This window comes from Grammomys surdaster, unplaced genomic scaffold (genome assembly GCF_004785775.1).
Source record: "Grammomys surdaster isolate TR1022 unplaced genomic scaffold, NIH_TR_1.0 126086, whole genome shotgun sequence".
Classification (NCBI taxonomy): Eukaryota; Metazoa; Chordata; class Mammalia; order Rodentia; family Muridae; genus Grammomys; species Grammomys surdaster.
The window spans coordinates 3664212-3687914 of NW_021620894.1; the positions used below are offsets into that span (position 1 = coordinate 3664212).

A 23703-nucleotide genomic window follows, 5' to 3' on the forward strand; every position below is an offset into this window, starting at 1 on the left:
ATTTATTTATTTTTGAGACAGGGTTTCTCTGTGTAGCCCTGGCTGTCCTGGAACTCACTCGGTAGACCAGGCTGGCCTTGAACTCAGAAATCCGCCTTCCTCTGCCTCCCAAGTGCTGGGATTAAAGGCATGCGCCACCACCGCCTGGCAATTCTCAACTTTATATATAAGACTTTTTTGAGACTTGAAAGTGGAAATGTTATTTTGGATATGTTACCTCGGTGACTAGGTCAGCCAAACTCATTTTAGGGAAAACTGAAGTAGGTACACTCTGTCTTGGGGCGTTGGGGGGTTAGAGAAACACATGCAGACAAATTTATTTGGAGGTACTTGTAAATTTTCATTGTGTGGAAGAAGGGCGAAGGTAGTTTAACAAATCAGAAGATCCAATATAAAAACCAAAGGCTTTATTGTCTAGCCTTCTACCGGCCCAAATTCTAACAGATTTGAAAAGAAATAATTATATGTATTTTTCTTTCCAGAAGGTTAAACATGTCATCATTAACTTCTCTGCGCAGAGCAGACAAGGGCAGCAGGCAGGTGGCAGTGCCAGCTCACCACTCAGTGTGGAATTGTTTACTGTCTCTTATCCATGTCCCAAGCTTGCATCGCACTTTTGATCCCCACTAAATGCCGTCTAGACGATGTGAAGGACTTTGAAAGCAGCCACAGCCTGCTTTTCCCGCTCGTGTCTGCTCTGCAGGATCTCCAGCAGGGAAATTTCTGGTAAGCCTCCTTCTTTTTCACTGTGCCTTGAGTTCTTAGTTTTCTTTGCTGTTTGATCAGGTAGATTTGGTGGTTTGGGTTTGGGGATGGTCTTGGCATAGTCCAAAGCCTAAGGGCATAACAAGAAAAAAGAACTTCATTTAAAGTGGGAAGTTAGTCTTAGGAGAGGCTTATGAGATAGACAGAGATAGTTGCTGTAATGTGGGCAGAAATGGTGATTGGATAGAAAATGCAGGCCACACATTATAATGCATAGGTTGCACAAAATAAATTAGTCACCGGCAGCACGTTATGGAGCAAAATGGAGCTGGAGAGGGTTGTGGACGGCTGCTGTGTCATTAGGATGTTTTTATAGGGAAAAGATTCTTTGAAGTGTTTGCAAACTGATTTATCATGTGTTTAATCTGTCAACTTTCTGAAAGTCTTGCCAACACCAAACTTCGAACAGAATTAAACCTTTAATTAAGCCTTTCTATGCAGCCACGACTGGTAGCTGGAGATCGAAGGCATCACTTGTAGTTGATGCAAACTGAACTTTGCTCATGACATTGGATCCTCTGGCTCTGAAGTTACGGATGGTTGTGAGTCATTGTATGGGTGCTTGAAACTAAAGTCTGGGACCTCTGTAAAATAGTGTTTTAAAGCCCTGAGCTTTGTTTGTTATATTTTGTTTTGTTTGTTTTGAGACAGAGTTTCTCTGTGTATCCTTGGCTGCCCTAGGATTCACTCTGGCTGGCTTTGCATTCACAGAGATCTGCCTGCCTCTGCCTCCTGAGTGCCGGGATTAAAGGCGTGGTTGCCACTACCTGCTTAAGCTTTAAGAAGAATTTACTGAAAGCTGAAAGGGGAATGTAGTTTCAAGTATCAGAAAGGGGAAAAAAAACCCCATCAAAACATAAAAAAGTTCACATTCTGCGTGTGAGTGAGACAGCTATAGGAATTCCCGTAGATTTGTCGCTGTGAACATCTTTATAAGAATGCAATTGGTTGGAGAAAGAAAAAAACGCCATGGGCATTTGGTGAGGAAGATGAGGTCACCAAGGTCTGAAGAAGAATTGACAGGACGATCAGCACATGAGAACACACAGCACACGTCCCCAATGGCAGCAAAGGATTGCATCTTCCTCCTGCGAGGAGTCCCCATGGTGATGTAGGAGTAAATCCACTGAGGCTGGGGGTTGTGATGTGTTGCCATAGTACACATTTCACTCACATCCTGACTCTTTGTTAGATGGCATCTCAGAGGACAGTTGTTCTGTATTTTTTAAGAATCATTTTTTTCCCCACTAGAGGAACCCATACAATCCCTCTGGAAAAGCATAGAGAAATGAACTTAAAATAAACAATCAAGGGTTTGTTTCTTTGTTGTGAAGAACAAGAGAGCTATGTTCCCTTGAATGTTACTTTATGATAGAGAATGAGACCGATAATTTGACTGCAGGCTCTTGCCGAGAAATCGCTTTGTTATTTCTATGTGTGACAAAATTTAGACAATATACTGGCTCGTGTGTGTGTGTGCATGTGTGTGTGCGCATGTATGTGTGTGTGTTTACATCAGTACTAGTGGATAACTTGTAAGTGTAGGAATGGCTGTTTCTGAACATCCAAGCCCATCTTTTGAGGTGAGGAGGTGACCACAGTGTCCCTTTAATTCTGACTGAAGCAATAAATGCCCCACGAGAGCTTCTTACCTTCTTCCGAGAAATTGCTGATTTACTCTCAGTTTTCGATGTCGGTGGTTTGGACAGAACCGACAGCGTCTTCATGTTGTATTCCTTGACTTGCTTTGCATATTCTTTCTGCTGCATTAACGTTTGCATCTGCCGGGAGAAATGGAGGAGAATGAGCGAATCTCTGCTAATTCTTTCAGTGACATTGTTTTAGTGGAGGTGGGCGGCCCAGGAGGGTGACCTGTGTACCATGGCAGCAGTGAACTGGTTAACGTCTCCCTGGAGACTCTGCTGAGTGCAGCCGCACCCCCGGGTGCTCTCTCAACAGAGGCTGAATCCTATTGAGCCTCTTCTTTGTTGCACTTACCCAATTTATTTTCATTTTTGCTTCCAACTTTGAACTAGGCTCTTTTTATGCCTGAGTGCAACTGCGGTTCAAACACATTAAATGAAGATCTCTTTTCACCAGAGGAAAGAGAATAAAGTGGATGCACTTCCTAGGGGTTGGGGAACTCGGATCCTAAGTGTCTTCTTGGTAGCCACTTCAAAGTTATCAAGACAACTCTATCAGGGAGACCGACAGCACATGCATCTTTGTCCACACTCACGCGGTCCGCTCTTCTGGGAGGCTTTCAAATCTAACGGAAAGGCTGTGCATAAAATAACACAGGCTAAGAATGCTTTTTTAGTTTGCAGCAGGAGAATCTGAGACTCTATTATGTCTGCATGGCTGTTTCGGAGGGGTGTCTACTCAGTGCTGGAGGTTTGCACTGATGCTGGGAGCCCATCTTTACCCACATTGCTGAGGACAGGTAGAGAACACTGAGGCTGAAAATCCCCCACGCTGCTTACTTTGTCTCTGATGGACGCAAAGTCAGGTCCCAGGCCTCCAAGTTTCACGTCTCTTTTCTGATAACCTTTCAGCTTGGAACTCTAAAAATACAACCACAGAAATGGTTCTTTTCAAGGACTGGTGTCCCTTAAAGAAGGCATAAGGGCATAGGAAGGAAGTACAATGAAAACCAGAAGCTCTGGTGGGAGGCGGGAGAATGAGTACATTTCTTGGGAATGGTGCTATTTCATGGTAGTTACTGATCGTATTCTATTTGGCATTTGTAGCTGGTTAGCTAATGTGTTCTGAGCTTTTCACTTCTGAGACAAAAGAAATTGAAATTGGAAATCATAAGTAATTTCAAGGAAGTAATTCGCTCTTTGGCTAACATTTTTAGCTGAAACATATATAATACAACTCTCCCATGCAGCTGTTACCATGAGCAGTTTGCAAAAATCAAAGGAGCCCTCACCAACACGGCAGGCAGCCAACCCATGGATTCAGAAAGTTCCTGTCCATTGAGGTGAATCCTGCCTTTCAGAGACACCTCAGTAGACAATGAAACCATAGGTCACTGGTAGAATAATAGGTAATTTTGAGGATGGAAATCAACTGCCATTCACTGATAAGACACAAAAGAGAGCAGTTGAGTCTTGGCAAGACCCACTGAGAAATTCATTTTGTTCTGTTAGTGTGACTTTGGAAAATTTGATGGGCATCCAGAAGTCAGAAGATCTGTTGGATCTCCCAGAGCTGGAGTTACAGAGAGTTGTGAGCCACCATGTGGGTGTTGGGAACCAAACCTGGGTCCTCTTTAAGAGCAGCAAGTGCCCTTAACCACTAAGCCAACATGCCATCCTGATAGGCTGTATATCTGGTGAGCCTTTTCTGAGACACAGTTTGGCAATGATTATCAGATGAATGAAAACATTTTATCAGGTCAGTTAGGATTACTTCATGTAGCTCCATGATCCTAAGAATGGACTACCCATACATTGTATCAACGGTTTGTCCCAGTGTGGTTTTTACTTACAGCTGCACTGGCTGCTCCTTGGACCCCCACCCACTGCGGAAGCTGGGAAATCCACTACAGTTAGTTCCCCCATATCACCTGTGGGTATTTAGTTTCCAGGGTACACTGTCGATACTGCAGCCTAAGATGCTCAAGTCCTCATGTAACAAGCGGTATCAGTCTGTAAACTCCACATTGCCCATATGCTCGCTTCCTCTCTGGATTACTAATACCTGGCATGACATAAGCACTATTCAGAGAGTTGTTCTGATGTTATAATGACTTGGAAAAGTCAGTCACATTCATTGAAGATGTGCTGTTACCAGAACCCATGGATATGGACCAACTCTTTCCATGAAATCTACCCAGCACAGAGCTCTGGCCCCATGAAGTATATTTGAGTTTAGTGAGGAGTACTCAGATTTTTTGGAAACTTTCGTTCGGGCTGGCACAGCCCCTCCCTTCTATTATTTATTTATTTATTTATTTATTTATTTATTTATTTATTATTTTTAAAGATTTATTTACTTATTTTATGCATATGAGTACACTGTAGCTGTCTTCAGACATCCAGCAGAGGGCATCAGATTCCATTACAGATGGTTATGAGCCACCATGTGGTTGCTGGGAATTGAACTCAGGACCTCTGGAAGAGCTGTCAGTGCTCTTAACTGCTGAGTCATCTCTCCAGCCCCTCATTTTTATTTTTTATCTCCACCGCCAAAGTGGATGGGATGCCTGGAGCTCCTTCATGACGGGAGAACCACATAGTTCTTGGTTCTGATATTTTGAGCTGCGGAAACCCTAGTGTTAGCAACTGCCTACCTCTGGGTTAATTGTCTGAAAGAAGAATGAACCCATGGTTTTGAAATTGCAGGGCAGCCTGTCACCGCTTTGGAAGGCAATATCCCCAGCACACCAGGGTTTCCATGTCACTATTCAGAAGGAACAGAATAATGTACCAGTCGGGGGCAACACTTCTGTTCTTCAAGGATTAAAGGCTCTGTAAACAGAATTGGCCTGTCATGATGCTGAACATTTATGTTCAAAACTCTCAGCGCATCAAAGTCTAAGGAACAAGAGAAGGCAAGAGTTTACTTTAAGCAAGACTTTGGCCTGAAATCATTAAAACTAACATTAAAATAGACAGAGGGAATTATTGCTTATCGAAGGACATTCCAAAGTGTACACCTTTAGGAAAACAGTCTTTACCAAGATAAAAGCACCAGATCTGTTCATGTCTGTTCCCTGTCCACTATATGATTGTGTCTTTCTTTTGGGAGAGTAGGGCTGGTGCTGTGACCCTGGCTGTTCTTGAACTTGTAGTTTTTCAGCCCAAGTGTTGGGATTATAAGCACATGCCACTATGTTTGGCTTCTTCATACTCTTGTTGTTGTTTTCTTCCTTTCTTCCTTCCTTCCTTCCTTCCTTTCTTTCTCTCTCTCTCTCTCTTTCTTTCTTTCTTTCTTTCTTTCTTTCTTTCTTTCTTTCTTTCTTTTTTGGTTTTTCGAGACAGGGTTTCTCTGTGTAGCCCTGGCTGTCCTGGAACTCACTCTGTAGACCAGGCTGGCCTCGAACTCAGAAATTCGCCTGCCTCTGCCTCCCAAGTGCTGGGAACATACTCTTGTTTTGAATACTAAAGAATTTTTGGTTAAAGGCATTTATTTATAAGTGCTTGTGTGTGTGTGTGCGTTCATGCGCACACAAGCTCACGTCATTAGTCCTGTGAGACAAACAACTTTATCCGCTGAGCCGTCTTGCTGTCCTCTCTTCTTATATTTATAAGAGCATTCATATACTACAATTATTTTAATACTTTCACTAAACCATTTTGGTTCTAGACTTTACTGACCCGACACCAAGTGGATTTCACAAATGTAAATTTTAGGCAAATAGTCTGTCATTTAGTGTCCTTAAATAATGTAGGTGTTTCTCTAAATGTTGACCATTGAAGATACACTGAGGTAAACACAATATGTTACTTTAATTCTTTGAAATAAATTGATGGAAGTATGGTTATTATGATCTAATGAACACTTAAGGCTACCAGTCCGTGTTTCTGCCACCGTGGGAGTGATAAGACAGTTCTTTTTCTCAAACCTTGGTTACAAAGTTGGGCATTAACACTCCTTAAAAACTTCAGCTGCTTTTAATCGTTGGCTGAACTCAGACAACCTATGCTTATGACTACAAGCCCAGTCTTCTTATGTGTGCCCTCTGTGTCACTGTTTTAAAATCACTAAATTATGATCTATCTGCCAAACTAAAAAAAAAAAAATTACAAAAATAGGTTAAAAAAATTAAACCGCCACTCATATCAAGCCATAAATCCAATTTGTTCAAAGATGATGAGAAAGACATGATCAGTGGGCAGAAATCTCATTCTTAGCTTGGTGCAGCTTAACTTTTAATCATGCTACCAACTCACAAAGGCTGTGCCAGGAAGCAGGGATAATTGTCTGTTGATCTTTAGCCCTGCTTCTTGCTAGCAACTTCAGAAAGCATGAAGGTTAACTTGAAAACACAAAACACAAAACAAAACAAAACAAAACAAAACCAGAGCCAAGGATCTAGCTTTCCATACAGACTTGAAGGGAGAGCATGTGGCCCAAATGGGCCATCCCCATGGCTGCTGATCTCATTACAGGATGAGCTGCCCACAGCCCTGCGACATCTCTCAGGGGACAGGGGGTGGCTCCTAGGGGAATTTGTTCCGGGTGACTGGCGGTGAGAATCTTGGATCTGCTTAGGTTTGGCTCAAGTAATCAGGAGAACTCAGCAGCGCCGAGATTCTGTTTGATCTCTCTCCATCTCAAGTCTTAACAGCACTGTTGGGATGTAATTCTCATACCACAAGATTTACTCTTTTAAACCTGTTCAGCTCTATGGTTTTTAGGACAGTCACCGACTTGTGTAAGCATTGCCCGATCTCATTGTGCAACATTTGCATCATTCTGAGAGAAATAGAACAAAACAAAAACCTTCCAGGACCCATGGACCCTCACTTGCCTTGATCCCTATGTGTCCAGCCCTGGGCAGCTAGCTAAGCTACTTTAAGTTTCTTCAATAGTCTTTTACAGTCAAACAATCCTCAGAGATTATTTTCATTTACTTCTTGGTTTTTAAAAGACTGAAAAGCAGCACGATGCCAAAACAAAGAGGATGGTGATGTTGGTGATAATGACAGCGACACTGACAATTCTAAGAAATCAACACCGCCGTTCTACTGAGTCTCTGAGTATAGGGACCAAACAGATGAATACAGGGTCACGTTCTAGACAGATGCCCAAGCACAGCCTCCACTTATCTCTGCATAAAGCTCACAGGAGCCCAGGGTTGGTGGCTTTTACCTGTAATACTAACACATGGTAGGTTGTGGCAGGAGGACCACCGTGTGTCAGGTCATCTTGGGCTAGAGAGTGAGTGACACCCTGTCTTAAAAAGTGTCCCAAACCAAAAACCCATCACCACCAACAAAACCAACTGAAAACAAACAAGCAAAGTCACACACTACTACTGGTGTTGGCCCCTCAAAAGGAGGCTGCATGGGACTTTTCTGGGGAGGGGGAGAGGTCCCTACTAATCATTCATGGTTTTCTCAAGCAAGGTGTATAACTGTCACTGGGTACTCCAAAGAGTATGGCTGAATTCAAGGGACATCAGTAGGTCTGTAAGTATTCGTTTCGGCTCAGAAATGTTAAACTCTGCTGGTGTTGGGGAGACTGACTGCAGATCTATTCTCCAGAAAATTCCTCAGATGCACAAGACTGAAAGTTACTGAAAACAAGATAAAAACAACGCCTTGGATGCCGGAGAGTAGCCAGCAAAGGATATGTGTGTGCTCTGCGGTCACTAAAATTAATCCAAATAAACCTCTTCTTAGGTGCAGCCAAGCAGCAAGCCCCAGATTGTCTGGGACAAGAAACACCACTTAATTACAGAGGCTCAACCCTCATCTGCTAGGGAACTCTTTACTGAGCCCTTATTTAGTGGTGGCCAGAGCCAGCAGAAGTATATTTTGATAGTTTGGCATCCCCTGTGCTGTGTTAATTTCTTAGTCTTAAGCCTGGATTTGATGACATGAACAATACCTTGCATTCTGAAATCGTTCTCAAACTGCACTGCTAAAAGAGGAAGGGGGCTCCAGGCCGATTATCTTTACAAATCCTCAAAATTTTTACTGTGATTCCGGGGGTGATTCCCTTGGAAACCAGGAGATTTGACGTGGCCAGCAAATGGGTGTGGATAATGACTCCCTCTGTCTGGTGCCTGGACTACCCGCTGTCCTATACAAATCACTCAGTTCTAAGTCACTTCGGCTTCTGGAAGGGCTTAAAGGACAAAGAGCACTCCTGTGTGTGTGTGTGTGTGTGTGTGTGTGTGTGTGTGTGTGACATGTAGACTTGAGGTACTGGGCTGAGAAAATGGATGTGTATGGATTGGAGCCACCCTCACAGAAAGTGGGGAGGGGTGGTCAGAAGCAGGAAATTACCCCTGCTCTCCTCACCTTTCCATGGCCTTAGCATCCTGGCACTAAGCACTTTTTCCAGGGAGTTTTCCTCTATCCTTTCTCAACACAACAGGGATTCAACTCATTTAATTGACGTGTAACCTTTGCTAGGGAATAAGCCAGGTTTCAGTACATTATTTCATTGACTATTACGCCACACCTTTAAAAAAAAAAGTAAGAGTAATTCTGATTGTTTCTATGAGGAATCAGGGACTAGGGTAAGTTAGTAAATGTCTCCATGAGATAGGGCTGTAGGCAAGACATTTTCTTAATTAGTGATTGATGACGAAGGGCTCAGCCCACTGTGGGTGGTGCTGTCCCCTAGGCTGGTGGTCCTGGGTTCTATCAGAACGTAGGCTGAGTAATCGGTGAGAAGCAAACCAGTGAGCAACACCCCTCCAAGGTAGCTACTGAGACTGGACCAAGGACTGTAGCTGGAAATTCAGCTCAAGAGCTCTTGTTTTCTACCACAGGAATGTTCTCTTCTGAGAGGCTGTGCATGTCTAAATCTTAGGCCCTGGTGATCTAGAAGGTATGGAGTGAGCAGGCAGTCACTGTACTGACAGAACTGTGGGTTGCAAAGGCTGATTGCATGTCTCCATGGAAACGATGCATATGATGCCTGCTTCCCAGTCTGGTCTGTAAGTCTTGGTTTATTTGAGAAACACTTGAAAGTGGTACCAGCAGTACTTTAGAACCCAAGAGCCATGTGATGATGTTTCTCTGGGAAAAGAAGTGACCTGTGTGTCCCAAAACTTAGGCCTCCCTGTCTACAGTGGAAGTGGGGTCTTCTGGTGCCGGCCTCATAGGAGCTCTTTCCATGTCTCAGAATCATGAGCTACATAAACTTCTTCATAAAATAGCCTGCCTTGGGTATTTTATTATAGTAGCAAAAAGCCCCAAAATATATTACTTCACCCTGGAAGCAAGTTGTCTTTCTGAGAATTTAAAAGGTGGCAGAGAGAGAGAGAGAGAGAGAGAGAGAGAGAGAGAGAGAGAGAGAGAGAGAGAGAAACAGGATTGGGCAACAATGCTGTTCACTACTTTTTGACCCAAACTCTAGATAAGAATTCAGCGAAAACCAAGTGGCCTGGATATTTTGTTGCAGAAGCTGAGTTGAAAAGCACACCAAGAGGCATGTTTGACACTGAGGAGGAACCAGTGGTGGAGGGCGAGAGACCTCCAGCATCGTGGCTTACACTCACTCAGCCCAACTCTCTCTCCAGATGTGAAGTTTAGGAGAGGGGTTTGACTGAAGAGACATGATGGTTGAGCTGAGAATAAAGTCAGGATTATCGTTGCCTACCTGCAGTGTAGACTCTTCCGAGAGAGGACCTGAAAAGGAAGTGGGGGTAGGTATTTTTGACAACAGAAACTTCCAGAAAGGCGGAAAGGTGGGGAGGGAAACTCAGGGAGTGACTCGGACTGGAGGGGAGGGTTCCTGGACTACCTTACTGTGTGAGAAGCAAAGTAACCCAGGCCCATCTGTGTCCCATCAAAATTCAAGAGCGACGTGGCTAGACAAGCATGCTTTTATCACCTTTGTGCCGCTTCGCTTCCGGTGTTTCCTCCCTTTCTCCAGCTGAAGCAGGTAGCCTTCAGAATTACTCCGGGCCATCTTCGTCTGGTGTCTGTGCCTTCTCTCTGAACTGAGCTGCGATTCACTTTCTACCCTGGACAGGATAGGCGGGAGTACAATGCTAGACAAGGAGCCCTCGCTGGGCTGCACCTCTGCCAGCTGCATCAAGGCGTGCTGGTGCTGCTCCATGATCTGGGCAAGCCGGGAGTCTGGAGAGGCACTAGCGGGCTCCATGTCTGAGGAAGAGTGGAATTTCCTTTGGAGAAAACATAGGTGTTTTGTTTTGTTACATTTTAAATAAAACTTGAATTTGTAACACTGCTTTTTATGTAGAAATCTTAGGAACCGTTAATCTTTTCAGGAATACATTGATTTCTTGTCTTCAAATCCTCCTCTTTTTCCTTGGGACATTCTAGTTCCTTTTAAAAAACATTTTTTCATTTACTTATGTATCTCTATGTGTACATGTGTGTCCAGGTGACCTTAGAGTTCAGAAGAGGGTGTCAGAGCTCTACACCTGGAGTTACAGGCATCGTTAAGTGAGTGCTAGGAACTGAACTCAGATCCTCTAAAATCATATTCTGCTCATACCTGCTGAGCCATCTCTCCAGTCCTTAATAGGAAAGCCTTGTTAAGGACTTTCAGTTAAAGCATGAAATAGAGGATCACAAATAGGTAAATAACCAACCAACCAAACCACCACCACAAAACCTGACACATCATTTTAAAAACCATTACACAACAGCTAGACATGATATATTAAATTGAACAAGCATTCTTTAAATACGTAGCTGATTGTGCCAGAGAAACTGGGAATCTCCAAGGATGGGAATGAAATGGAATTAAAGCCAACGGAAGTTCTGGATCAGCTAAAGACATGGCTTTGGTGTGGGGCTTCTGGGTAAAGGATTTGAGTTTTAAGAGTTAATATTGGCAGTCTGGGAACGTGGCTGAGTTAGTGCGTGCCTGGCACAAACAAGCCAGCAAGCAAATCTTGAGATTTTCTTCTTCATGTTGAGAGGCAACTGTCGTTTCTGAAGCTGCACACCTTTGAGATGTGCATTTCTGAAGATAGAAAAATGTTCTTATACCTGTGAAGTTATCAGGGACAGAAAATCAATTGGGCTGTCTAAGAAAAAAAGACTCAGAACTGGTGGGAGGAGCCTTCAGGCCGTCCACTGACCATTCCACAGAAATCCAATGTCAGTAGGGCTTCACTCAGCTTTCTCTTAAGATTTTTGTCAGATTTTCAGATTGCCGGACAAGTGAGACCAATTCTAATGAAGATGCAAAACAGGTGAAGAGAGAGAAAAAACAAACTAACAAGACACACCTACCACCACCAACTGAAACCAGGAGGAAAGAGTAACTAAGGAAATTTACGACATTTAAAAAATGTTATTTAAAAAAAAAAAAAGGCCCTTACTTGCCGTTTCCCTTGTTGAGAACGGAGGATGCCAAGAATGAATGATGCTGCTTGCATGCTTGGTAAGAGGGGTGTCAGGGGACAGTCCCCAGCGTTGGGAAGCCGTGCCAGGAAGATTGCCGGGAAGATTGTTTGAGGACAGCCTTGGTAACACACTGACCCATTTTAGGTCCTAGCAAGGACACAGAACCGAAACTCTGCCCCTTCCCACCCCGCCCTCCACCAACAACCCAAAAGGAAAAAAAAAATGTAACTCATTAGATTGACCAAAGGTGAAACAGGAACGGTGTCAACAAAGAGGGAAAACCATGATAATAATGAGTAGAGGGTTCAAATCTGCTCACAGATGGTAACTGAGGCAAGGCTGTACAAAACAACCCAGGGGATGTAAAAGAATAAAAAGAGAGCCCGGCATAGAGCTGAAAGCTGATACTCCCCATGCTCTGGTGGCCCCTCTTCCTGTAGCCCAGTCTGACCCGTCTGACCAGTCTGACCAGGAACTCAGAAAGTTACTGAACTCCTCACCTTGACATGAACTTGAACTCCTGATTCTTCTGCCTCTATCTCCCATTGCTGGGACTGCAGACCTGGACCACCCTACCTGGTCTATAGAATATTGATAACACATCTGGATGAGATAGGAGAGATGTGGGCCTGTCTTCCTTCATGCGTATGAATGTCATTAAATCCTAGACAAATAAATTGAGCAATCTAATCTGGTATAATGGGCTGGGGAGATAGCATGTGGTAGAGTACCTGCCTAAAAGATACAAGGCTCTGGGTTCCATCAACAGCATCAAGAACAAGTGGAAGATCAATATGACAAGGTGGGCTAACCTTAGGGACAAAAGGATAGCGCTGCAGTAAAAGCCTGTGGATGTATTTCATTACATTGTAGGATGGATGAAGCATATTTGATTAACTTCAGCTCATTTGTAACAAAAGTGCTTTGCCAAGGAAAATAGTAACAGGAAGGAATTTTCTATATCTACCTACTTGAAACTAAAAATGACTTATTTTCATTGTGTCTATGTGGGTTTAGTGTGTGTGCGCATGTGTGGGCGCACATGAGTGTGCATGTTGTGTATGTTCCTGTGGATGATGACATTCAGCACATGTGTTCCGGTGCATATGTGGAGGTCAGAGGGTAAAGTTTGGGGCTCGAACTAGAGGCACCAGGTTTATAGATGTGCCTGTTCTTTGCAGTCAGGTTAACACTGAGCAGCCTAGGCTTTCCTTGAACTCAGTATCCTCCTTCCTCCGACTCCTGTGTGGAGGTGACAGGGGGTGCACACAACCACACCCAACTTAAATATTATTTATAAAGATAAAAGGGTCAGAGGTCATTACTCTAAAGCCAGAAAGAAGCCAACGAAAGTGCTTGCCAATCATCGCTGTCTCTCCAGGAAGCAGACTCTGAACCTTACTAAATATATGTCCCAGACCGTCTGGCATAGAACTTGTCTCTCTTCTAATTTACATGTAAAGTTGTGCCCCATTCTATTTTTGAAAACAAGCCCCTTGAAGGTGCCCCACAGTGTCAGACTGTGTGTCTTCTGTGTACTTTAGCACTGAAGTCATCACATGTCAAGTGTCCAGAAAACACATTTGGTTAAGGGGCATCAGGGATGGTATCCTGAAATTACTTTTAAAAATTGACTTTCTTTTTCTTGTTCATAGAAGCCATGGATCTACACTGTTGGGAAGTTGAACAATTCTAACTCTTAAAAAAAAAAGAATGGAAAATAACCTTGATTTCTCTTGCCAGAGATAACCACTGTTTCTTTTCAAGCTTTTTAAAATTTAGGACTTATTTACTCATTTACTTATTCATTTACGACAGGGTTTTACTATGTAGCCTTGGCTGGCTTTGGAGTCTGTTATGTAGACCAAACTGGCCTCGAATTCACAAAGATGCTCCTGCCTCTGCCTCTGCCTCCTGAGTGCTGGAATTAAAATTGTGCACCATTACACCCAGCAACTTTTATGTGTCTGGACGTTTTGTTTACATGTATGTCTTGCACCACATGTATGCTTAGTGCCTTCAGAGACCAGAAGATGGCGTAAGAGCCTCTAGAGCTGGAGTTACAGATAGTCGTGAGCCGCTGTGTGGTTGCTGGGAATCAAACCCAGGACCTCTGGAAGAGCAGTCAGTGCTCCTAACCGCTGAGCCAGAAGTAATCATCGCTCACCATTGGGTGGACTTTCTTTCCATGTGCACATTAGGACAGCAGAGTTCATTGTCCTTGGGTACAAACCGGTTCCTCACTTCCTTCTTCTTACAAGACCATTTCCTCAGAGGCATATTTGTTAAATGGTCACAGGGGACTAAATATCACAATTTCCCTAAACCTCCCTCACCTTTGGTGGTTTCTGTAAAGTGATGGTATTTCTGTGTCTACACACTCCTTTTTAGGCTAGAGAACTGTTTCTCCAGTCATTACTCGAATCTTTCTAAGCATGTTCATGTACTCTGCCTGGTTTCCTGTGCCCTCCCCTTGCGCCAACTTCTAGTTTCATTACCATGGAAACAGTAGAGGAGATTGGGATGAGCAGAAAGAAAACTGCCAGAAGTCAGTCAGGAGTCTGAGGCAGGGGAGGGGTTAGTTGGCTTTTTCTTCTGGTCTCACCTGCCCAGGGACTCCACTGTCCCCTTCTTCCTCTCTTTTCTTTCTCTGCAAGCGTCTTATTTCTCCTCTAGAAAACTACTCAAAATAAGGAAATTCCAGGCAGTTGTGATGGCTCTGTGTAAAACCACTTATGTAAGGCCTAATGTCCCTGAGTTAATCCCCGGGTACACGTATTGTTTCTGACCCCCATACATGCTCTATAATCCATTCTCTCTCTCTCTCTCTCTCTCTCTCTCTCTCTCTCTCTCTCTCTCTCTCTCTCATGTGTGTATGTGCATTCACATGGATATATGTGCACGCATTACACACACAAACACATGTATATTAATAAAAATAAATTTTAAAAATTTGAAAAATTTTAACGAGACTTCTCACCAGAGCATCTCTATGTTCTTGTATTTCGTCTTTGCCTGTGGTTGTTTGGACAGCTTCTTCGTCTTCGTTGACCTGTGTGTGTTCGTGTGATAGTCAGACTGAGGGCCTCTCTGGCTCGGGGACTCATGTCTGTGAGAAAGTTCATTAAAGTCTTGCAGAAGATCTATGTCAGAAAACATGTAGATGGGCTGTGACTGATACAAGATTCTCTTCTCTTCCTCAGCCCTGTGTCCTTGTCTTTTATTAGCGTCCAGCCCTGAGACAGAGTTTTTATATAATACTCTGTCAAAAGGCTGCTTGGGTGGAACGAAAGGGTCAGAGGTGACTTTGGGATTGTGGGTGAGTGTTCTGGAGTCCTGTACACTGGGACTAGAAGCATTCTTGGGTGCAGCCAGCTCATGCTTTGCTGACACATCCATAGGTTGCCTTTGGTTTTGTGGTTGTTGGAGAGGGTTATTCTGATTGTTTTGACTGACAACAAGCTCTTTTGTCCCAAGAGACTTCAGGCCATTCTTGGGTTTCCTCTGTTTCCGAACCCTGGCCTTGGCTGTTCTTCTGGAAGGTTGCTGGCCGTTGGCTGCATCGGAAGACTGACCTCTTGGGACGTTGCCTGATTTTGTGTCTTCGTACTGGGACAGATGTTCTTGGTAATTCTAAAAAAGATATTATAGTTAAGGCAAAATCAGAAGATGAGTATGCTTCATACATTTTCAATGAATTCTGTTTTTAAAAATGGAGGGTCAAAACATCTAGGAACGTGACCATGGATGGAAAAGGAGTGAGTACAGGGATGTCTCTCCTAATTGTAGGTGATTGGAGGGTGAGCGGCCAAGGAAATGTTAGTTAGCCCTGACAGAGCTTAAGAGTTTAAAACAGCTATTAGGTCTCTGACTGACAAGCTATATGGGGAGATGTCACCAAATGGGGAACTGGATGGAGAGAAGCTTCACCTCCAGAGAGATGCACAGAGGGAGAATATACATCTGTGCCAACAGGTGCAGGCTTACGGGTATTTCTAGAATCCCACCCACAAGACACCAGAGGTTTGCCTGTGCCAACCAAGTACGAGCGCCATCTGACACTCGGTTCAGACCATCAGCTTGGCGTGTGCACACAGGTTAGCAGCTAGAAATGACCTCTTCGCCAGATGAAACAAATTAGATCTCATTCAGATGATCATGAAAGAGCCAGGGCTGTGATGGGACATCCATGAAACCACAAGAGTTGTTTCTTTTTCTTTCTTTTTTTCTTTTCTTTCTGTTGCCTAATATAGCCTGCGCTTAGGCAATCAAACATCTGGGGATGGGGATGGGGGAGGGGACTTCGAGCTCAGCACAGTCTTCAGGCTTTTTCTAAGTCCGGTAACAACAAAATGTACTCCCGGAACAATAGATACACTGTGTAACTAAATTGTCCCGTGCATCCATTTGAGAGTATTTCCCGAGGAGCGGCACATTCATTACTTTGTGGAAAATGAGCGGGGTAAAGAGGCCTTTGGAACGAATGATTAACTGCTTATTGAAACAGTAAGATGACCACGTGCATTGATGTGTTATATAACTGCAATGTTCTTTTTTTTTCCCCCTTTCAGAGCTCGCATGTAAAAAAAAAAACCCTTCAGGACCCACATCTGTGCAATGCTAATTGAAAAATGCAGCCATTAGGTCGCTCATTGGAGGCCAGTGAGAATACTACTGGGCAAAGCCTTTCCCTTATTCGGATTTGTTTCAGTTGGTGGGGAAGAAACATTGTATCATGAGGATGCTGTTTAAGGTTTTCTTTCGCTTCCCCGATACAATCTGCAAGGCTGACCGCACATCCCAAGTGACAGTCATGTTCTCCATTTCTAACAGAAACACATCAGGATTCTAAGGACAAGACTGTTAAACTCACGACTGCAACGTCTGGTATCGCTGGCAATATCAGTATCTGTAAAGAATGGCTTCCGTTTACAATGTAGCATGTTTTCTTTGGGATTTGAGCCATTTGAGAATTGACCGGGCTCTTGTTGGCTCTTATAAAGGGTTAGTTTTCACCTGCAGTGCTTCCCCCCTTAAAAAAAAAAAAAGCGGACAAAAATATCAAATAAATAAAACCCTCTCCTGCGCATCCAGGTAAGAAAAAAGTTTTCTTCCACATGGTTTAATCAAGCTGCGTGGGGAAGAACATGGGTAAAAAGACTTGCCCTAGATGTGGCCCCAAGTACACGCTTCCTTGTAGTGGGCCCCCAAAAGTGTTACCTGGAATTTATTTTTATTACATTTGTTTGTTTGTGTGCATGTGCGGGAATCAGTTCTCCCCTTCTACCAAGGGGGTCCCAGGGATAGAACTCATGTTGTCAGGCTTGGCGGCAAGCGCCTTCGCTCACTGAGCCATCTTGTTGGCCCAGAAATTGCTATTTTCTAATCCGACAGGTGTGTTTCTAAAACACAGTGGCTCTCTCTCACGCTGTCAGCATGCTAGTAAAGGTTGAACAAGCCTCTTTGGTTATGATCTCTAAACTTTAACTCGGACTGACCAATCATGGCGTTCTTTGCAACATTTGTGCAGCCTTTCACTGAATAAGGGAGTGATAGTGGAGTAACTAGGCATACTTTCTGTCATTACCTGGCTTACATTTTTCTCTTTTTATTCTAACCAAAACAACCAAACAGACAACCCCAGGAGAAATTCCTCTTCTGGGAAGTTCTGGTTACTACTGAGCTCCTGTGCGGTCTCCTTTGTTGCAGCCGATTCAGATGACAGCAGCCCTCCTCCTAGGGTGCTTTGTCAACAATGTCCAAAGACTCATCATTTTACCAAACCTGAATTGTCTCGAGTGTTAAATCCTCGATTCACATAGACATAAGTGCCCGGAGATGTCATTTCAGTCCTCAGAAAGCAAGACATTTCTGGACTTGATATGATTTCTCTCACCTTCCAAGAATCCTCCTCAAGATCTGCCGCTGGCTGGAGATTTATTACTCTGACAATTGGGGCATCAGGTGTCACTCTTTAGGTGGTGAGACCTGAGTCCCCTGAAGTTAATATACAAAGCCACTCTCAGGCTGTTTAATCTCCATCAGCGTGGAAATCCGCCATTCTATTCTGTTCTCAGTAGGAATCTTTTGTTGCCCACGCTGGCGCTGGCGATTGCTATCCCCTCCAGGCACTCGGACTAACGGCTTAATGGCAGTAGGTTTTCATATCACATGTGGAGTGACAGCTGCACTGGGGAATCTCCATGCCTGATGCTGAGATGTGAGTGGTATGGCGAGACTCGTCCTTGGTCACTGGTGTCCACCCACAGTGTGCCATCGTCCCAGCCCTGTGAAAGGCACTGCCTGCCTGCTTCTGTCTTGTGGATCTCCTGCTCATGTGTCATGAGCAGAGAGCAGAATGCGCACTCTTCCCCCCTACCCCCAATTCTTCTAACATAGAGCCCACTGTTGCTCTTAGCTGCCCTAGCTGGGCCCTGGGGTCCTGAGAGTTCTACCCAGGTTCCAGGATTAACTCTGGCCCAGAAAACTTTCTGTAGTACTCGGTTTATCTTCTGTGTTTGTTAAAAAAAAAAAAAAGTGAGGGCTGGAGAGATGGCTCAGCGGTTAAGAGCACTGACTGCTCTTCCAGAGGTCCTGAGTTCAATTCCCAGCAACTACATGGAGGCTCACAACCATCTGTAATGGGATCTGATGCCCTCTTCTGGTGTGTCTGAAGACAGCTACAGTGTATTCACATAATAAATGTCTTTTAAAAAAATGTGACCTTAGGTTCCAATTTTTATCTAATATTATTTTATGTACATGTGAATTTTGTCTGAATATATGTCTATGCACCGTGTATGTGTACGTGTGTGTATGTGTATGTCTGTTGTTGTCTGTGGAGGCCAGAAGAGGATGTCAGATTCCCTGGGACTGGAATTAAACATAGTTGTGAGCTGCCATGTGGGTGCTGGGAATTGAACCCAGGTCCTCTAGAAGAGCAGCCATGGCTCTTAAACACTGAACCATCTCTCTAGTACCTATCTAATATTATTAAGACATATCCATCATGAATTATTAACTAAGGCCATACTGTCAGCAAGGAAGAACTTCAGATAAACAAGCCTGTGTTGACCAGACCAAAGCATGGCTCTTTAGAAAGATGGGGAAAGGGGCTCATCACAGGGACTTGATGGTGGTTAGTGAAGGACTCTGTGTCATTCAATGATGCCACCACTGCTGCTTTTGTTCTGAGTCTGGGAATATCCTTCATGCTTAGGACACTTGGAAGGATCTTCTGGCCAAGGCTATATCTTGGCATGGCCTCAGAGGACCTGATGCCTTCAGTTTGGGCATACCAATGAAATGGGACCTCTGAAACCTGTTAAGACCCACAGGAGAGCACAGACTGTTGCAGGACAATACAGTCCCAGGAAAGGTCCATGGAGAGGTCCTGAGCAGGATGTAAAGATCTTATGTGGGCACAGGAATCTGACATGAAAATCATGATGACCCAAGGCTCTCTCTCAGATTGACTAGTGGAACTGTCCTCCATACCCCATTGCCAGGGGACACCTCTGCCCTCATCTTTTCCCTGACATTAGCTTTCAGGAAGCTCTGAGTAACTAACTTGGTTTATTTACTTATTTCAATTCTATCAGCAGCCTGGAGACCTGGGAAGGACAAGAGAGGGTTTAAGATGTCTGTCTTTTTTTTTTTTTTTTAAACTTCTGTGATGCTTAGAGGAACTTTAATGGTTTGAACTTTTACAGTTGCTTCGTGGATGACGTTAATGGATGTTGTCAACAGGCTCCTCAGGCTTGGTGATTTCAAAAAGCTCACCACCCACCCCATCCACGCCCCTTGAGACAAGGTCTCACTGTGTAGCACTGGCGGGCCTGCCACTTGCGATGTAGACCAGGTTGACCCCTGACTAACAGCCGTCTGCCTGCCTCTGAGTGCTGGAACCCTGGAATTCAAGATGTGCCACCCATGGTCATCCTTAAGCAGGGATGAAACCTGTTCCGAGAACGAGTCCATATAATTCCATGTGCCGACCCAGGAAACGAACGGCTACAAATGACCTTTCTATTGCTTCTAGAAATAGTGGGACAATTACCCATCCCCCAGCTACACTTATGAGTGTCCATGGACAAGAAAGATGCTATCATACTGAGATACCAGTGGGTAAGCTTACACGTTCTGGAAACAAGGCTTGGTGGGGTTCTGAGGGATCACACCCAGCTTCAGAGACAGTGTTTCCTGAGTCTACTGGGTAGCTCTCAGTTCCCAAATAAACATATTATTTTTCCTCTGCATGTCCCCCACCCCTTCCTACCATGAGGGGTTTTGTCTCTGTATGTTTGGAGTATTAAATGATGGCATTCTGGGTCAGGGGACCTTTCAAGGTAGTTAGGGTTGCTGGCTGAGTGGGCACACAAACTACGGCAGAAGGCAGTCTTCAGCATGGGTAGGTAGGTATTCTAGGCTTAGAATAACCCTTAAATGACAAGAACTCGGTGACAGACATTACATATATCCAGCAGTCTCACTTGAAGCACACTTAACACACAATCTAGCAGGTGACCTTGAGCTGTTGTGCTCTCTGATGCCATTTGTCCTCAGGATCCATGAAAGTGTTTTCGACTTCTTTGTCATTCTGGACAGTCATCTTGCCAGTATCTCTGATGGGATAGGAAATCTAAGAGGAAAAAAAAAAACACATAGGACAGTAAGTGGCATATACTGCATCCTAAGTGGGTTCGTTTCAGTCTTACAACCGTGGGGCTCCCCTGTCTGTGTACTCCAGGGAGAGGTCTTGCGGAGGCATGCTTTGTGTTTGGTTTATTGCGAGGGTCAGTTTCACTTCTCAGGCACTTATGTCAGACAACCTTTCCTCTCTGTGATTAAAAAAAAAACAAAACAAGACAAACAGTTTCAAAGGAGGAAGCATTTATTTTCTGTGCATGGTTGTAGAGAGAATATCTTGTGTATTGAATGGATGATTGCAGAGGATTCAGCCCATGGTCACTCAGCCCTGCCATTTTAGGGCCTGGGGTAAGGCGGAATATCACGGTAGGGGAGTAATTTAGCATACAGCAGCCAAGAAGCAGGAGACACAGGGGAAGGGGCTGACATCTTAGTGTACTCTTCAAGGGTGTAACCTATGACTTACTTCCTCCAACTGGTCCCTAGCTCCTAAAATTTATACCATCTTCCAATAGCACCATCACATGGGGACCAAATCTTCAATAGCTGAGATAAAAAAATCATTAGAGGGAACTGGATTTCTCTCAGGGAAGATGAACATAGAATGTTTTCTCTTGAAGACACGAAGAGAGAAAAGGTGCTTTGAGGTCCAAATACTTCTTGTTTAACTATCTCGTCAGTAAACACCTTAGGGCAGTTATCAGAACAGAATACTACAAGTAACACTTGACCCATCAATAGATACATGGTGCCATACCCTTTACCTACAATGGGTCCCGATAAACCCATCATAAATTTTAAAAAATTATTTAATACCCATGTTGACTAGTTGTTTTTTCAACTTTACACAAGGTAGAGTCTTTTGGAAAGAGGGACCCTCCATTGAGAACATACCCCTACTAGATTGACCTGTTGGGGTATTTTCTTGCTTGACGATTGATGTGGGAGGGCCCAGCTCACTGTGAGTAGTGCCGCCATCTTGCTGAGAGTCTTGGGTTGTAAAAGAAAGCAAACTGAGCAAGCGGGTAAGCAGGATTATGCTGCGGCCTGTGCTTCGTTCCTGTCCTGACTTCCTTCACCGACAGGGTGTGATCTGAGAGTTGTAAGACGAACTTCCCTCTTTCCTTTCCAAGTTGGTCGTGGTGTTTCTATCACGAGCAACATACATCCCAACCAAGACACACACCTAATCAACCAAACAGCACAGCTTAGCTTAGTCTAATTGTGCCCACACCATTGAGCAGGTGTGATGGTGCACACCTGTCATTCCCTACTTGGGAAGCTGAGGCAGGGGGATGGAGAGATGGTGGGAGGTGGTGGAAACTTTAGGAGGTGGGGAACACAAGCCACAGAGAGTTGGCTTTTGAAGGACACACTGGGTCTGCTTCCTGATTACGTCATGCAAATAGCTTTTTCCTCCATGTGCTGCATCTGTGAGATGCTGGGCCATCGGCCCAGGATCAATGCAACCAAATTAACCAAAATAACTGCATAATGAACCTCTGAAACCGTAATCAAGACGAATCTCTCCTTATCTAACTGTTTTCTCAAGTATTTCGATCATATCTATGCAAAAAAATACCAGGCCTTCCTTCGGGTCTTTGTTTCATATCAAGAACGCGTCATCTTCTACAGTCAGGCAAGGCTCCCAGCAGTGGGAACTGGGACACCAACCCAGCCATACGTCCTGCCTGCAAGATGCGCTGGGCTAACAGTGGCGCAGGACTTGTGGGCGTGGCCAACCAATGACTGGTCCAACTTGAAGCCCACACCAAGAGAGGGGAGTCCACACCTGACACTGTGCAGATGAATAAGAACCAGAAGCTGGCAGCCCAGAGACTCAAGATGGAACCAAATAAGACTGGCTAAAAGAAAGAAAAAATCACCACAATGAGTCCTAATGATATTCTGCTATACTCACAGATCGGTACCTAGCCCAGGTGTCATCAGAGGGACATCGTCCAGCAACTGATGGGGCAGATGCAGAGACCCGCAGCCAAACACTAGATGAAGCCAGGGGAACCCCAAAGAAGGAGGAGAGGAAGGAGTCTAGGAGTCAGAGGGGCCAAGGACATCAGGAAAACAGGCCACAGATCCATTAAACAGGGCTCATAGGGGCTCATAGAGACTGAAGTGACAATCACGGGACCTGCATGGGTCTGACCTAGGTCCTCTGCATATATGCTCTGGCCATTCAGGTTGGCATTTCTGTAGGAGTCCTAATAGTCAGTGGGAGTAGGGGTGTCTCTGACTCTTTTGCCTATGAGTGGGACCTTTTTCTTCTCCAGATTACCTCATCCAGCCTTGATAATAGGATTTGTGCCTAGTCTTATTGTAATATGTTATGCTATTGTTCAGTTCCCTGGATAGCCTCTTCCTCCTCCTCCTCCTCCTCCTCCTTCCCCTTCTCCTTCTTCTTCTTCCTCCTCCTCCTTCTCTTCTTCCTCTTCCCTCTCCTCCTCCTTCTTCTTCTTCCTCCTTCTCCCCCTCCTCCTCCTTCTTCTCCTTCTCCTCCTTCTTCTTCCTCCTCCTCCCCCTCCTCCTCCTTCTTCTTCCTCCTCCTCTTCTTCCTCCTCCTCCTCCCCTTCCTCCTCCTCCTCCTCCTCCTCTTCCTCCTCCTCCTCCTCCTCCTTCTTCTTTTAAAAGGGAAATGGAGAAGTGTATCTAGGAGACAGGGGAGGTAGGTGGGGAACTGGGAGGAGTGGAGGTAGGGAAAACTATGGTTGAGGTGTAATGCATATAAAGAATACAAGTTAAAATAAATAAAAATGTGTCTGAGCTATACGGAACCCATTAGAACATCCAGCAGAAAGCAGACTTAGAGGCCTAGCATCTCAGTGTAGGAAGAGAACCTGGAAGAAGATGCTTCAAGCCCCAGGATACCCACAGCTACTCTAATGGACATTCATCCAGTCGGCCTGCATCTCCTGGCCGGCAGTGTCCGACTGACTCAGAAGTCTCTCTTACGCATTCTTCCTAATGTTTCTGTCTCAAGATTCCTCATCCGTTCCCACTGTGACCCTCCGCTCCAGTTAGGTTCCGGTGACTACTGTCTGCTTCCCTACCTGTAAAGTGCCAAGTCTCTTCCCTTCTGAATGGAGGCAATTCAGTTTTTAAACGTAGCTTTAAGGCTTTGCCCTTTCTTATCTGGTGAAATTTCCTGTGGTGGGCTGTGGAGTGTGGGGGTGGCCATGTGCAAGAAGGAAGAATGGTAGGGACTGGATCTGACAGCCTTGAGTTCAGGTCCTCTCTCTGCTGCTTGTGTTTATAGTGG

General features: G+C 44.5%; 1 protein-coding gene across 1 annotated transcript in view; it reads right to left on the reverse strand.

Annotated features, from left to right (window-relative positions):
* Positions 1-392: 392 nt before the first annotated feature.
* Positions 393-23703, reverse strand: part of Jhy (junctional cadherin complex regulator) — a 56115-nt gene continuing 32804 nt past the window's right edge. Inside the window, exons 4-9 of the mRNA XM_028755813.1 lie at positions 20308-20421; positions 14761-15413; positions 10291-10585; positions 3249-3329; positions 2418-2546; positions 393-835 (exon numbers count right to left, since the gene is read on the reverse strand). Coding sequence (XP_028611646.1) covers positions 638-835; positions 2418-2546; positions 3249-3329; positions 10291-10585; positions 14761-15413; positions 20308-20421 — 1470 coding nt within the window. The 3' untranslated portion in view covers positions 393-637. The remainder of the gene's footprint in view (positions 836-2417; positions 2547-3248; positions 3330-10290; positions 10586-14760; positions 15414-20307; positions 20422-23703) is intronic.